The sequence below is a fragment of the Elaeis guineensis genome, chromosome 5, assembly GCF_000442705.2.
Source record: "Elaeis guineensis isolate ETL-2024a chromosome 5, EG11, whole genome shotgun sequence".
NCBI lineage: Eukaryota > Viridiplantae > Streptophyta > Magnoliopsida > Arecales > Arecaceae > Elaeis > Elaeis guineensis.
In genome coordinates, this window is record NC_025997.2 from 6,752,375 (window position 1) to 6,768,409 (window position 16,035).

A 16,035-nucleotide genomic window follows, 5' to 3' on the forward strand; every position below is an offset into this window, starting at 1 on the left:
TATTACTCGGATTTGCTACAGTTCTGCACTTATTTCATTCTTTTTTCTTAATTTGGAAGATGATCTGTAACCACCGTGGGTGCTTGTGCAAATTATGGCTGATGTCGTTTCCTTCCCTCAACTGTGCTGAAGGTTTGATGAAATTATTTTGTGTTCTTAAATTGAGTTATGCTTGAGCTTGTAAAGAATGGTCTATATTAAGTGATATAAAAAAATCGGAAGGTGGCATGTTCTTAGTTCATTTAACTTTTGCTGCAGATCCAACAAGACCCAGAGATGACCAAGAGTCATATGCTTGTGAAGGTCATTGTAGTCACCACTGAAGAGCACCACGACTCAAGGATCTTTAGCTGTCAATCTACACTTATCCTAACTTATTGAATTCCAGGTTAGAATGGAAGTTCATAGGATCATTTAAAGCACAAATACTTGAGCATCCTGGCATGCATCTCTGTTAAAAGTCTTGGTTTTTGGCTTGTCAGTCAAGAAACTAACATTATCTTATTGAATTCCAGCTTAATGAGTGAAGCTTGCATGATGCTTGGGAACATCATGACTTGTGAATCCTGGTATGCATCTTTGGTTTAAAAAAAAAAAAGAAAGAAAAGAAATTTGGCTCATCTGTCAGGAAATTTATTGAATGGAAATACACAGTTCATCATTTAATGAAGAGTGTTTCTTTTCTGACAGCTCTCTCTACCTATGGACCTATTGACTCTTATCATCCGTGGGTACGTTAGTCTTGGTTCTGCAGATGCCTTGGAAACTTCTCTGGCATAAGAAGGTACCTTCCTGCCTCTGCACGTGTAGAAAAATGATCACTTGCTGCGGGGGCACCCATACAGCTGGTGGATCTACTTTTACCCGACTTAGAAGTTATGTTCCTTAGAAGTCCACTAATCTCCTATTAAAGAACGTGCTTTCACTCTAATTGGAGGGCAGGCTCTAGTTACAAGGTGAGTAATTGATGACGTTACTACCCATGGTCATGTATAAGAAATGGTGTCCGAAAATCTTGAGGCTAAGGTTCTTCCACAACAGCTGGGTAGAATCATGAACTCTGTAGCATCTGGCCTGCCTTGTCAGCCCATGAACCAACTGCTAGATGTCCACTCATACAGCTACTCGTGTCTTGCTGTTGTTTCTGTTCATAGTTATTTGTGCTGATAATACTACTCGTGTATGCCACCTGCTTCCTTGGAAGAAAAGCGAATTTAGCAGAACCTCTTCCATTTCATGGTGACAATGGCTGCCATCCATCCCCTCTCTCTGGCCTACAAATTTGAGGCCAAGCATGATGCTGCAGCCAAGCGGGCAGTTTGCTGGAGTTCGGCAAAAGATGACGAAACGGGCAGGGTCCTGCCTGGGTGCAAATATGGCGTCCATAATTGGTGCATTGATGCCTGGCTCATGTAATGCTCCACCTGGCTTGCTTGCCAAAATCCTGTAGTCTATGCGGAAGAGAGTAGAGATTGGGGGTTGGAGGCTTCTGATCAGATGGTGGAGGGGAGCATTGTGCAGGAAGATGTGTCTGCTAGGGAGGTATCAAAGCGGGAGCCCAGAACCAGCTTTGCATGCCACTCCCAGATGCCAGCTGATGATTTTCATTTTTCTCTTGTTGTTTCTCGGATTTCTCCTTGAAGCCAGAGAAAAGCCGTGTGCGTGGCACTTGCTGAATGATGATTTAATCTGGTTATGCTTGCTTTTAGGTCAAGTGTCCATGTTCAGTTCACTAGTCTTTTCTAGCATTGCAAATGCTACAAAAATGAATTATGTTCACTTCTGCGCATGCCGTCATTATTAATGAATGATTTGGTTATTTTCCATTGGGCAACTGTTTACCATCAAATGCCTTTATAGTTTCTATAAATTACTCCAGAAAGCTCTGCATCCATCCTAAAGTTATCAGAGAAAACCATATGTACTTGTGCATCAAGGAAGGACTGTCTATGTGCAGCAGCCTCTTTAAATCCTGGTTCACGGATGCAGGGTTCAAATTTAGTCAAAAAGCCGAAGAAGTTACGCTATCATCAAGGATGGCACGTTGTTTTGATATTCTTCAAACAATTGTATTCTAATCTCGATCTTGGGATGCATTTTGTCTCTGCTGTTATGTTTTACAGGTTCCTGGTGAATATATGCAACTTCAATGTACGCCTCTTACCGGCCATCTTAATTGGATTGATTAACAGGTCCGCATTCTGGAATAAGTAGTAAAATGAAGGGGGTTATGTGGGCAAGCAAGCGTGATGTGTTTGGATCATAGAAACCAAGTTGCTAGTTCATAATCCAAGCAGTTTGCAGTACGGTTCAAGCTGATACCAGCGAATTGAAAGTCCTTGTAGACCGTTCAGTTTTTTCTCCGCGTATTATAATTCCTGATCGTTCACCCACACAAGTCTTAACGAAAATTGATGTCCATTTTTAGTTTCTACATCTGCATACGTCACCATAAAACCTTTCGTAAATGACAATGAATAACACTTTCTATTCTTCCCTTTGATGCTTTTATTGGAGTAGTCTCTTTTTACATAATGTAACTTTGTTTGCCCTAATTTTTAATCTACAAAAGGGGGTAGGTGATAGCCAGGACATGGTTATAAAATAAGAATTGAATGATTTGGTTGGCGCAAGTTAGCCTAACCCTTTTTTCCATCCATCCATGACCAATTGATACTTGATGCGTGTAAACAAACAGCACGTATCTTGGTGCCAAAGCAGTTTTGAGAATTGATGGCAAGCATCGAGTGTTAAAGCAGTTTTATGAACCTACTGTGGTTTAAAGCACAATATGAATGATGGTTCTTGAAATAGTTGTTTATGGATGGTTATCTTACAGTTACGAAGTTTTAAGGGCCACTTTCGAAGAGGGATGTCTGCAACAACCCAACACAATAGCAACAAATCAACATTAAGTTTTCCATGTAACTATCCGTGAACTCTTTGTATGTCGTTTCTTTTTTTTAGATAAAATTGTATCTTTGTTTTTTAGTGTGATGAAAGATTCCATCCTTAAGAAGCTGTCGGTACCCAATTATTTTTCTATGGTAATTGATTCTATTGGTAGCTTCTCTTATCTGTCAGTAACTACACTCCTTGCTGCTTTGTTTTCTTTCTTTACGTAATTCTCGTTCTACCAACATTATAAATGTCCTGTTAGTGAGATGACCAAATCCATCTTTTGACTCAACCAAATTCCTTGATTGACTAGCAACCCGATTACCCATAATTTAGTTTTTTAGGAAACACTCTTTTTATGCAATTCTAATTTTTAGGAAACCCGATTGCCAATTATTTTTCCATTGTAATTTAACCATATATTTTTCAATTCTTGAGACAAAACAAAGTTCGAATCACTTTCTTCTTTAAAAGACCATCTGGGGCTAGGCCCATCTTCCACCTTATAACCATCCCATTCCTCAAAAATGATCTCAATTCTGTTGTTCAAAGCAATTGATGATACCATCCGAGCTATAGCTTTATGGTAGAACTCTAATATGTAGCATAATAGAACAATTCGACCGTTGGTAAGATGAAATGGAAACAAACAACACAGTAATTTTTCTTAAAAAGAACACATGAAGACCGATTAGTAGTGGTTTCAAGGCCAAAGTCAAATGGAATCAATTTAACGAACATAGGAAAGCGGTGGCACGCCCCCTCACAGAACCATCACATGGGACGAGTGACCTCTAATAATTGGTAGCAGAGCCCGGGTCAAAGCCTTGGGATCTGCCCCTCCCCACAAAATGAGACGACGTCCCATGAAAGCAATAAAAAGATGCTGCCGTCGCCTTCACGAGACTCTCACCTCGGGCCCGCACCCCACCCTCCCAAAAGAAACAAAGTCCACGAGAAACCCGGATGACATGCTCGCTGTCTTCAGCGATGTTTTTTTTTTTAAATGAAACAGCCAACCCAAACTTAAAAATAGCCCATCTAATTCTAGCCCACTGAGGCTTAGAGCTCTAATATCATGTCACTCTCATAAAATAGTAGCCACAAATGGCATGCTGCCATAAAGTAACGCATTGCTGTCATAAACTATTACCCATTGCCTGGGACGCACCCCGTAATTCCATGCGCTATCTACGATTTGTCTCAACCCAACTTGGGCCCATGTCCCAACGGAGGGATCCCCTCCAACGTACGCATGCTTTCATCATCTCCATATATGCCATGTAGATTTTTTTTTGGGACACTATTCATTTGCTTCACTGAGTAGTGAGTTAGAAACAGCATGTCTAGCATTAATCCTGACAAGAATAATGGCCAGGATGCAAGCATTGATGCATACAATGGTAAGGTCTTGCTTGCTGCGGTCATATGTTTGTCTATAGTGATCTTCTTCGTTTTGCTTCTCCATGGCTATGCCAGATGGGTCCTCAGGAGAAGGCCCATCGTTGCCAACGTAGTGACGGAGCCTCTCCACCGCCGGAGCTTGAGCACATATCCTGGCTACGCCAACGAGCTCGAGGTGGCGTTACCGGGAAATGGGGTCGATGCCAAGGTCGTGGCTTCCCTCCCTCTCTTCGTGTACAGATCCAAGGAGCACGAGAACGGGTTGCATTGCGTGGTTTGCCTGAGCGTGATGGTGGAGGATGAGATCGGGAGGGTTCTTCCCAAATGCAAGCATAGGTTCCACGTCGAGTGCATCGATATGTGGTTGATGTCCCACTCGACGTGCCCCATTTGTAGGGCACCGGTGAGGACGGATGAGCCGGCTTCGGTGGGAGATGGTGCACCATTAGCTGTGTTGGTGGGGGTGGAGGAGGAGCCGGGCAGTGGAGACGAAGAGTTTAGTGATCTTAGTGGGACAGTGGAGGGTGAGGTGGTAGTTGAGATGCCAGTTAGTTCTGATGAGTCTTCAACTAATTCCGGTTCTTCCTCTTCCTCCTCCTCCTCGGCTTCTACTTCTTCTTCTGTGGGTTGTTCTCTTAAGAGAATGTTGAGCAGGAGTAGATCGGAAAGTAGAGTGTTCCCATCTCTTCCTGTAAACTAAAAGTAAGCTATTTTCGAGTTTCTTTATTAATTATTCCCCTCCTGCTGTCATTGCCTTTTCTTTTTTCTCTTCTTTTGTTCGTTTATTAAAGAGCATCTTGGAAGATGAATTAAACGTTTAGAGAAGGCTCGATTTCAGCACTGAGACCACCTCTTCTTCGACAACCAGTGGAATTAGGATAGAAGTCAGAAGTCTGTATCCAAACTGGCATGCGGGCCATCGAGAAGTGAGCAACTTTGAAAGTTTTCTTTATTGTTATTGCTATTATTTTGTTTATAGGTTGTCTCCTTACTACAGGCCATATTCGATGTGCTGACCATTAAGAATATATAGTAGAATAAAACATTTTGCATCATGTCCGGACACCTAGCTGTCGATGTGAATCGAGTTTTGAGCTTTTCATCAGACCATTAATCCGACTTGTTTATTGTCATGCCATAAAAGCGTTTGATGATTCTGTTGAAATAAACTCATAATTCTCAAATTCAGGTTGGAAACAAAATCATGATTCTAAAGTCAGATTATGTAACCTGAAAATATAAGTATATGAGATTTCTTTTGAGCATCTTTTAGGATTATTTGGTTCATGGGAAAGAAAGGGGAAGTATGATCAATAAAAAAATGAAGAAAGATTTTAGTTTCAAAAAAGAGAGAGAGAGGAGAGAGAAAACAGTATTCTCATGGGAATAAGATCTCTATGTTCATAAAGAAATACATATAGAACATGAAAAAGTCCAATCTCCATCAGCTGGATATTGAAATAATATTTTTTTTTCAAATATGCTTTTATACTTTTAAATAGGATAAAATCTTTTCTTTTACTAAAAATATGATAGTTATATTATACAAAATTTTCAAAAAAAATATTTAATAAAATATAAATTATTTTAAATATATCATTTTTTTATGGCCAAACAAACATGCAAAAATAAATTTTCTAGCCATTAACTTTTAGAAAAAAAAAATTTGATGATAAATTTTTTTTCCCACAAACCAAATAAATTTTAGATACCAAATTAAATGATTAAAAAATATTTAAAAATTACATATCTCACAATCTGATTATATATACCCACAATCTACGCATATAAAGGCCAATTCCTACTTGCCAGTTGAATAGCTAGTGAAGGTGCCATATATAATGCCGTGATCTGTGTCGGTATGTACAACAAACATATTTTTTTGTGCCAAAAAAAAAAAAAAAAAAAGAAAGAAAAACTTCTTCCAGATTTCCTCACCAAAGTCTCTCACCCATATGGGATTTATGAAGGACAACCTCATCGAGGCAAGTTAAAATAAGGACATTGTCAAGTTCTAGTTGGGAACGTACTCTGGCCCTCATTAAGCATTGATACCTTTTTCAACTCCCCAAATTAAGTAACTTTTTCAAGAAAAATCTCGATGTAGTTACTAAATTTTAACCTGATTAATGAACTTCTGGGAGATAAATTAAGGAAGTGCTGTAGCCGAAGGGTGTTCATATAATTAAATAATTTGACAGATGCTTAAAATTGTTAATTCAGTGCGCAGTATGTTGTGTACCTTGTGTCTCATCTCTCTCTTTTATTTGGTAAAAAAGCTTTTATCATGCAGCTCATGCAAGAGAAGACCTAAACACCAACCAACTTTTCATTTTAAAATATGCAAGCAAAAAAATAAAGGCAAGCAAAGCATAAAGTTATATAATAATAGATAAACAAAAAGAAAAAAAAAAATGGATTCATATACAGGATGCAGTGAACCCTCATGAGCAAATGTTGATATGCCTTGACATTGCTTATGCTTGGGATTGATGGTGCATATTCCAAAATTTATGGAGTTTCTTCATCTTCATAGCTGGTTGAAAATTGCTATGGACGATATTGCCACATGCTCCTATTGAATTTATAATATTTTACCTATTTATTTCCATAGAGATGTTTTTATTCAAGATTGGTTTAATAAATCTGATTTTATCAAAAAAAATAAAAATAAAATTGATCCAACAGTTGGCAAACTCCATTTGGCCTTTCTTTTTGAAGTCGTTTAGCTTTTCTCTACTCAACAACTGACTAAAGCTGTGATGTAGAATAAAATTACAAAAGATTGAAGGAGAATGATCAGATCAACAACTGTCAAGATTAGGTCAAAATAAAATTACCATCATGACTCTTTCCTTTAGTATAAAGATATTATAAATATACTAAAAAGGGAGATCTCAGGCTTCTTAGACGAGCCTTGTGAGAGCACGAGGACCAATTCTTGAAATCAGGTGTTTACTTTGTTTTGGAAAAGCTGGAACTCAAGTTTACCAAAGATTGGTCAAAAAGATTTACATCGTTCAAAAACAAAGCACATCAAATGAAGCTGGAAGCAATAGCAAAAGTATTGAAATGTCTCAAAATGGACATGGATGTCAATGAGATGGGGTGCATTATGACCATTCTCATTCGTAAGAATCTAATTAAGGGTGACCATGCTCATAAAAACAAAGTCGTTGTCCTCAACAAACAAGATCTCTTTCCCAGATTGGATGGCAAACTTGTAAACTCATAGGTTGATCATTCAGCACCTCCATGCTAACCGGGTGAGGAAGTGGAGCTGACTCGCATTTTTTCTCTCATATTCTTCTATACCAGTAGGTGACCATTCAATCAAAATTTTTTTTGACTTTATCTATTGTTCTCTTATTTTCAAAGTCATCATTAATTTAGAGTTTGTCAGTCAGTTAGAATCTTATCTAGCCCATCCTCATTTTCGTTCTGCATTAACCTCCTTGTGAGATTTAGGTACCTTGGTTAACATCAAAACTCCCAATTTCATCATCGGAAGAATCAGATTGGTAGGAGCCCATGTTGATTACCAAGATCGCATTGATCGGCAAGCTGACTGCGAGCATCATCTCCAGCATGTTTTTCCTACCTTCATCCAATTCTTGTTGGCATCTATCATCAGCCTCTCTATCATTTATCATAATTCTTAATGACTGCCTACTGGGTCTGAATTGCCATCCAAAGGGCCTACACCCTTGATTACCATCAACACATGGTTGCTCTCGCTTTGCCGTTAGACATATCAGGAGTTGAAAAGCTTGATACCAATAGATGCAGAACGAGAATGAAGATGGGCTAGACAAGATTCTAACTAACCTGACAAATTTTGAATTCATGAATAACCTTGAAAACAAGAGAATAATAGATAAAGTCTGAAAGAAATTTTGATTGAATGGTCAACTATTGGTATAGAAGAAGTGAGAGAAAAAATTGGAGCCAATTCTACTTCTCACCCAGTTAGCACCGGAGGTGCTAGATAACCAAACCTATGAGTTTACAGGTTTGCCATCCAATCTAGGAAAGGGATTTGTTTGCTGAGGACAATGACTTTGCTTTTGTGAGTATGGTAACCCTCAATTAGATTCTTATGAATGAGAATGCCATAATGCACCCCACCTCATTGACATCCATGTCCATTTCGAGCCATTTCAATGCTTTTGCTATTTCTTCCAGCATCATTTGATGTGCTCTTCTAGGTCCTTTTGTTTTTGAATGATGTAAATCTTTTTGACCAATCTTGGTAAACTTGAGTTCCAGCTTTTCCAAATCAAGGTAAACACCTGATTTCAAGAATTAGTCCTCGTGCTCTCGCAAGGCTCATCTAAGAAGTCTAAGATCTCCTCTTTTAAATGTATTCATAACATCTTTATACTAAAAAGAGAGAGCCATGATTGTATTTTATTCTTGATCTAATCTCGACAGCTGTTGATCTGATCATTCTTCTTCAATCCCTTATAATCCTGTTCCGCATCACGCTGACTGCAAATTAACCTTCATCCAACTACCAGGGTTTCAAGAGTCGTATTTATCTCTCTCTCTCTCTTTTTCTGTCTTTTTTGACCCTGGCTGCACAAAACATTCTTGAGTTATCGTATGACAAGGAATTTTGAGCTGTAATTTTGCAATTGGAACTCGTTGATGCGTGTATGCTAAGTCACGGAGAGGAGGCGAAGTGAGCGCATTATGGTGCGTTTTTAGCCGCTTTACGAGTAGGAGAGTACGGCTCAGGGTCACCTTTCTAAAGTCAAACATGTAGATGAGGGGCCCATTTTTGTCTAACTAGACTGGAGGCCCACGGGCTTCTTGCGTCCGCTAGGATCCTTGCGGGCCGCTGCTTTACTCATGAAGAGAAAGCCGCAGCCAAATTTAACCAGCTTGCGAACCTGATTTTGTTTGGGCCGTAACAAACATTTACAAAGCCCAATTACTTTGTTTTTGTCAGCACTGGAAATTCAAAAGACATGCAAATACTAGACTTTCTTGAAACCTTTATTAAGTACTTTCTGAAGGATAACGAAATAGGTTTCTTTTAGTGCATCCTAGGAAGTAGCATGAACTTGTTTTTTCTAATTTTGGTATCAAATTATATAACCTTTAGTGATCATATAAATCCAAATTTATACATTTTTTGAGACGTTTATTTATCTCTAGATGTTGCTAAGGAGAGAGAGAATTTGAGTGCATTAATCAAATTTGGGTACATTGCAGCCATAGCGGTGGCTTCCTTTGCGGCAAATTTATTTTAATTGGTTACCGCATGAAGATTTCACTTTGCGATAATAAAAGAAGTTATAATAAATAACAACACATTTTAAATTTTTGGTGTAAGAAGTGTTTAGTAGAAAGCATGTAAACTATCTCAAGAAATTCAATAGGCCATTCCACTATGACAAGAAAAGCCCATGTCTTGCACGTTGCAGATGAACCTATATTGTGTGAAAATTTCAAATGCATCTCCTTATCAGTGTTGGCCTATATCCATCTGTGATGGTTCAGGAAAATGATATTTCTTGACAATATAGTTGGAAACAAATGTTTTTGCTCAAAAAATTGGAAAAAAAAAAAATGTCGGTGATTGGATAAAAGCAGTATGCAAAACCACTATTTTTCATTGTGCATATTTGTGGTCTTGACAGAATTTCCTGTTCTCCATATGGATGAGCATTTGTTTCTAACATGCGGATCCATTTGTTCTACCCAAAAAAAAAAAAAAAAAAAAAAAAAACATGAGGATCCATTGTAATCAAATCGAAATTCTCTATGCACTCGTCTCTGGTCAGCAAGTTCTGTTTGGAACCGGTTTCGCCTCCGCATCTATTTCTGAATCTTTTGCCAATTCTAGAGGTTGGCCAGATGCACCTGTATCCACCTAATTGATCACCAAATATGGACATACTCATTACAGAAGGTGCTGAAGCAGTCTTCCAATATGTATAGTTCGTACTTATCAACAACCAACCAAACACATGCATCTTATCATTCCCTATTTTTCAGCAGACAAGGAAGGGCAAAATGGTGTGTTTCCCTCAGCCTGCTCACAAAAGCAGCCCACAGAACCAGAAGAACTCTGCTTTCTGACTCATATGGAACAACAGATCATGCAATAGCTTCAATTCTGACTACTTCGACTTCCAGCAATAGAAACTCTAACTCTCAGTCTCAACATTGGTATTTTCAGTGATCGTAGCATTCAAAGCAATTCCGGTATAATCATTTCAAATTTGAAATTAAGAGTGGGAAAGAAAAGATGAACACAGACATTGGATAACATTGGCCCTTAGCAGCATTATCTGTGAGATAGATTGTCCTTGTCAATAAATTTGAATATCACACCATCCGATTTAAAATTAATTATATATTTTACATTCCTAATTACAGCAATATGGAGAAATTATAAATTTAAGCACTAGGACCAAAGTGCAGCACAGACATTGAAGCAGATCCTAGCACTAATCTGATGTAAGAAGCTTTCTTCAATCGAGGACTCGAGGACATTGCCTTGTTTTGGAAGAAATCTATAGCTATGAGATTTACAAGAGTCATGTATACAAGTATTCCTGAAGAGAGAGAACCCAACAGGCCTTCCAGGATGCATGCATTGGGGCTGCTGTCATCATATCCCGTCATGCAAAACACCATCATTCCTAGCACTATCCCCATTGTTTAAGTCAATGAGAACATCATGCACATGTACCCCACTGTCCCCAAGCCGAAACCAGCCTGCCATTATCAATGATCATCTTATTCAGCAAAAATGCATGTTCATGAGGGGAACCAAAACAAGTAGTTCTGTCCCACTGTTCTTTTGAGTTTAGAGATTCCACTGACAACAATAGGGACCTAGATGCCATAATGTGTATGAAGTTTGTTTTAATCTCTCACATAATGAGTCCATAAAGACATTAATCTATTAGGACTTGCAAGATTAAACCTCCTGAAAAAACCACATAGCCCTGTCAACCGGCTGGTTTCGATAAAGCATGAAACAATGGCATGAAAGGTTATTCCATGAAGAGAAGGTGAATAAAGAAGTCTACTGATACAGTGTGACAATTTTCTAGCTTGTGTGCATTACATGTAAGATTCCAATTCCAAGTGCTTTATATAATTATAGCAGATCTATGGCTTTGATCGAAGAAGGAAACCAGAAAACAGAAATAATATGTCTCGGTCCACTTGGATGGACATGGTGGCATGGCAAATTGGGGAAAAGGATTAGTTTGCATGGACATGACTTGGTCCACTTGGATGATTTGTCTTCTCTCTCTTTTTTAATTTTCCCAAAGATTTAATAAGGTAGAAAGCTTCCACCAATAGAATTGAGATACAAGCCATTTAGTCATGCCAACTAGAAAGGGCAGGCCTTGGTGCAATGGTAAGGTTGCTTCCTCATGACTTGAGTGCCACGAGTTAGAAATATGAAATAACTTCTCCGCATACAGGGATAAGAATGTGTAGAGATGACCCTCCCTACATCCCATAGTGGTGGGAGTCTCATGCACTGCGATGCCTTTTTTCATGCCAATTAAACATAGACCTATCAATGATTGGGTCTTGACCTAACTTGATTCGAATCTTTATCCTATCCCATCCAACCTGAAAATCTGACCCGACTGGAAGACTTGACTTGAGGACCTAACACTGTGAATTTGTCACCTCACAAGAAGAGAGAAGCAGAAAGACACCATGGTGTCTTATTCCCATCTACTAATGCCAAGTGATTGGCTTGGCCCCTCCAGCAAGCTCATTACCATTCTCAGCCCCTCCAGCAAGCTCATTGCTATTCTCAGCCCCATTGCAAGCTCCTCAGCACCCATCCATTGTAGCAAGACCACTTCCTCTCTGGCCTCACCACCTGCCTCCCCCCTTTGGCAGTGTGGATGCTGCCCCTCCGATTCTAGCACCTACAATGGTCATTGAGCTCGACCTTGCCCTGCTCCCCCTTGATGCAGCCTCCGTTGCAGAAGGCAGTTGGTGAGCATGGGGTTTATCTAGCGGTTGGCTCCATCTTGCTACAACCTGAAGATCCCATGTCAGGTCTAAATTGCAAAAGGGGGACGACCCGTCCAGGTAATGGTGTGCAATAGCAATGGTGGAGAGGAGGGAGGGTGGACAATGGGTCAAGATAGGGGAGATGTGAGATTCTCTCTTGTACCCTAGAATCTCCTGGTATTAGAAAAAAGTTGGATCAAATTGGTTATCGAGTTCTTAACCTTGGGTCAGCTCCCATAATGGACTGGATTAGATTTCGGGTTGGGGCAAACCTAACCCATTGACAAGCCTAATTGGACCTTGCACTAAATGTGTCAAGTCATCGTCCGCATCTAGATTAAGAAGCAAGGACATCACTAATGGAGAAGGCTGGCCATTCCCAATAAATCATACTAGCCCTTATTCTCACCCAGTTAATATACTCTTATGCATGTCCTAGAAGAGCATTCTTTTCATGAGATGAAATCTAATTGCACCTAAGGCAAAGCCTCTTCTGGAGAAATTATTGGTTAGAACCATTCTACTATGTGTATCTTGGACCATCCAATAAAACATTGCTACATCATCCAAAAAAAATGAACTTTTTTTCATTCAAGTGAACCTTTTTCCATTCACCACACTTGGACAATAGTGAACATTTTTCCAATAATGAATGATGTGACAACTTTTTATTGTATGGTCCAAGGTATACATGGTAGAATGGTTCTAACCAATAATTTCTCCTCTCTTTGTGGTCGCCATATTGGAATATAAACATAGCAGAGGTGTGATTGATGGTACAAACAATAGTTTTTTTCACATCGGATGAAGGTAAAAAATTGAAGTTTGTGTCTCCGAGTGTTTATTGCCATACATCATTAAGAGAGGGGACTTCTTTAGCCTTACACAGCCTAGTTAAAAAAAAAAAAAAAAATCATATATCTCAAATTAAATTACTAAGGTTGGGGGATGTAAAAGCATTTTTCAGACTGGTGCAATGTCGTAAAATTATTAACAGTAGAATTAAGGATTAAAAATTTCAACTTGACCATTTATTTATAGTTCTTATTCCATATCCTACAACCACTCAGCAGCACAAAAGTCTGCACACTCGCAGGACAGTCACAATCATCTAATAGTTCTTTCCAAACTCTCAGCGTATCACTCCCACACATCAACTGATGATACTATTGCTCAAAATCCCAGCACTACACAAGAGGTACCCACGATTCAACTCAAAAAGAAAAAAAATTTCACGAGAAAAATCCAATTTTGACAATAATCAATGTAAATACGGACAACTAAAGTTTCTAACAATCAAATGTTTTTAATTGGACTCCAAAAATTTGAGTTTCCGATTACCTGAGGCATGCATCCGCCGAGGCCCATCCCTTCAGAGATCTGGTGCAAATCGAGCGCGACGACGAGCGGCCGAATCGAGCACCGGTTCTGAGACATCCCCATCGTGACCCCAATGATCACCGAATGGAACACAATCCCAAACTCCAAGACCTGCGACACCATCCTCTTCTTCAGCTTTCGCTAGCCTCTCCTCCTCGTCCCCCTGCTCCTCCAAATTTTGGTGGCCCCCGTGGTGGCCGTGGCTCCCACTGATCGAGACCAATCGGGGTGTACTGATGCTCCTTGGCGGCGGAGGAGGCGGAGACGTCCACAAGTAGGGCGACGAAGCCGGAGAAGGGGAAGTGGCGCCAGGGGTGGCGGGAGGCGAGCGGGCAGTCGGCGAGGGCGGCGGGGAGGACGTGGACGAGCGACATCGAAAGGACGACACCGGCGGCGAAGCACTTGATGAGGAGGAGGGCGTTCGCGTAGGCGGGCTTCCCCTCGAAAAGGCGGGCCAGCACCACAGGCGAGATATTCCCACCGCGCTCGTGAATAAAATTATCCCAATGGAGACCCGCGGCGGCCACGCCGTCGCGGCACGACTGGTCGTGGGCATCCGAGTCACCAAGCCCGCACCCCGCCATTCCGACCACCGTTCCGTTCTAAGCTCCAATTCGGCGAACGAAACAAAGAAGGAAGCATGGTTTTGTTATCCAGTTGGGGTGGGGCCCAACTGATGTATCATAGGGGAAATTTATCAAACGGGCGAAGGGGTAATAGCGAGCATAGGCAGCAGTGGAACGGTCAAAGGGGAAAGTGGGGACTAAATGGAGGAGGGGGAATAGCCGCTGACGTTGTGCACGCGGTCAGGAGAAGTTTTATGCCTACGCCAGGTGCGCCGCATGATGATGCCCCATAGCCAACGGCTGCTGATTTTTATGGGTCTCAGTTATTAAATATTAAAATATAATTCATATGGATCTCATTATTCATATCATTTTGAATTGTTTCTACGGTGCACCGCTAACATGATCACATGATGTCAGGTGGGTGTTATCGTATGGATTAATTATCGCAATATACATGAAAATCTTGGAATCTAATAAATGTGTAGACTTTTCCTTTTTCAGCCATTTGGTAAAAACGTTGTATTGAGATACAGTAGTTTGGGTAGGAGATACCGATGGATTATTGGTTCAATGGAGAAAAATTGGGAATTGATTGAGATGAAATAACGAATCTGGAGATTTTCTTTAAGAACAAGAGCAAAATAAAGAGCACCGATAGATCCACTGTTATGGTCTCAAATATTATAGATTTACCAACTTGTTAAGCTACGATCTTCAAAATCATCTCTAATTGAGTTCTTGGAAAGAATCCAATCTTAGATGGAAGGAAAATTCCAAGATCATCTCCTCAATTTCCAATTAAAAAGTGAGAGAGCCTCATCAACTTATTTGGTGTGCTAGTAAACTTTAGCAATAAAAATAAAATTGTAGAATTTAACTACCATTTCATTTTATGAATGGTTTAGAAGGTCTAGCCCGGCAAATCACAGAATGTTAACATTAATAAAACACAACTCGGAGCTTCAGGCAATGCAAGGCATTTATGTTAATTGAGAAGGATGCGTGGAGGCCAAGCATCTAATGATAAAAAAAATTTGGTATTAAATAACATAATTATTAGCTCTTAAATACTGAACAGTGTCTGTTTTTTAATTACAAATGAAGCATTTCGTTGAAATTGTTTCCAACAATAATCTGTTATTTAGTAGAAGAAAATGCTAAAATAGCAAATTATTTGTTTGAAAACAAGGAGAGCTATCCCACTCTATGGTATCACCTTGAACTGTGCTGCTTAATGTAGAATTGTTTTACTTTCGATCTAGCTCTATTCACTTGTTGTTTTGAAATAGATTTCTAACGCTGAACATTCTTCTCAGACCAAAAGTTCCAGTTGGACGGAATTTTGAAACAAATATATATATATATTAAAAAAAAACTATTCTGATCTTAACAAGCCTAGTTAGTCAGATTTTTATTTTTATTTTTTAATAAAAACAGAACATTCATACAATTTTGCGTGAATATACCTAGAAGAGTTAGAAAATAAAATATCTTTAAAAAGTCGAGGGGCTGTCTCTAGACAAATTCAAAGAGCATCGATATACCCAGTAACATAGGTGGTTATCCATTCAGCCACCGTACTGGTCTCTTTGAAAATATGATGAATGGTGAGACCGATGCAACCCCGTAGCCCAATCGCAATGTCCAGGAGAGGGTGGGAAATGGCTCTCTGTCTGTAGTTCTATAGTCAGGTAACTACTGTGATTGATCCCCCTCGATGATGAGATGGTCAACATGCAAGATCTGATGAGCATAAATGATTTCGGCCCTTACCGCACGG

The 16,035-nt window shown here is 39.7% G+C and overlaps 1 protein-coding gene, 1 long non-coding RNA gene and 1 pseudogene across 2 annotated transcripts; 2 read left to right on the forward strand and 1 right to left on the reverse strand.

Moving 5' to 3' along the window:
- The first annotated feature begins 138 nt into the window (after positions 1 to 138).
- On the forward strand, positions 139 to 1,826 carry LOC140857899 (uncharacterized). Its single transcript, XR_012141347.1, has 3 exons — positions 139 to 388; positions 516 to 569; positions 691 to 1,826. It is a non-coding gene; the product is annotated as an uncharacterized lncRNA (long non-coding RNA).
- A 2,391-nt stretch (positions 1,827 to 4,217) lies between these two features.
- LOC105044691 (RING-H2 finger protein ATL2-like) lies at positions 4,218 to 5,028 on the forward strand. The gene has a single exon (XM_010922679.2). The coding sequence runs from the start codon at positions 4,241 to 4,243 to the stop codon at positions 5,000 to 5,002; it is 762 nt and encodes a 253-aa protein (XP_010920981.1). The 5' UTR covers positions 4,218 to 4,240; the 3' UTR covers positions 5,003 to 5,028.
- A 5,563-nt stretch (positions 5,029 to 10,591) lies between these two features.
- On the reverse strand, positions 10,592 to 14,242 carry LOC105044689 (zinc transporter 6, chloroplastic-like; annotated as a pseudogene).
- Positions 14,243 to 16,035: the final 1,793 nt, after the last annotated feature.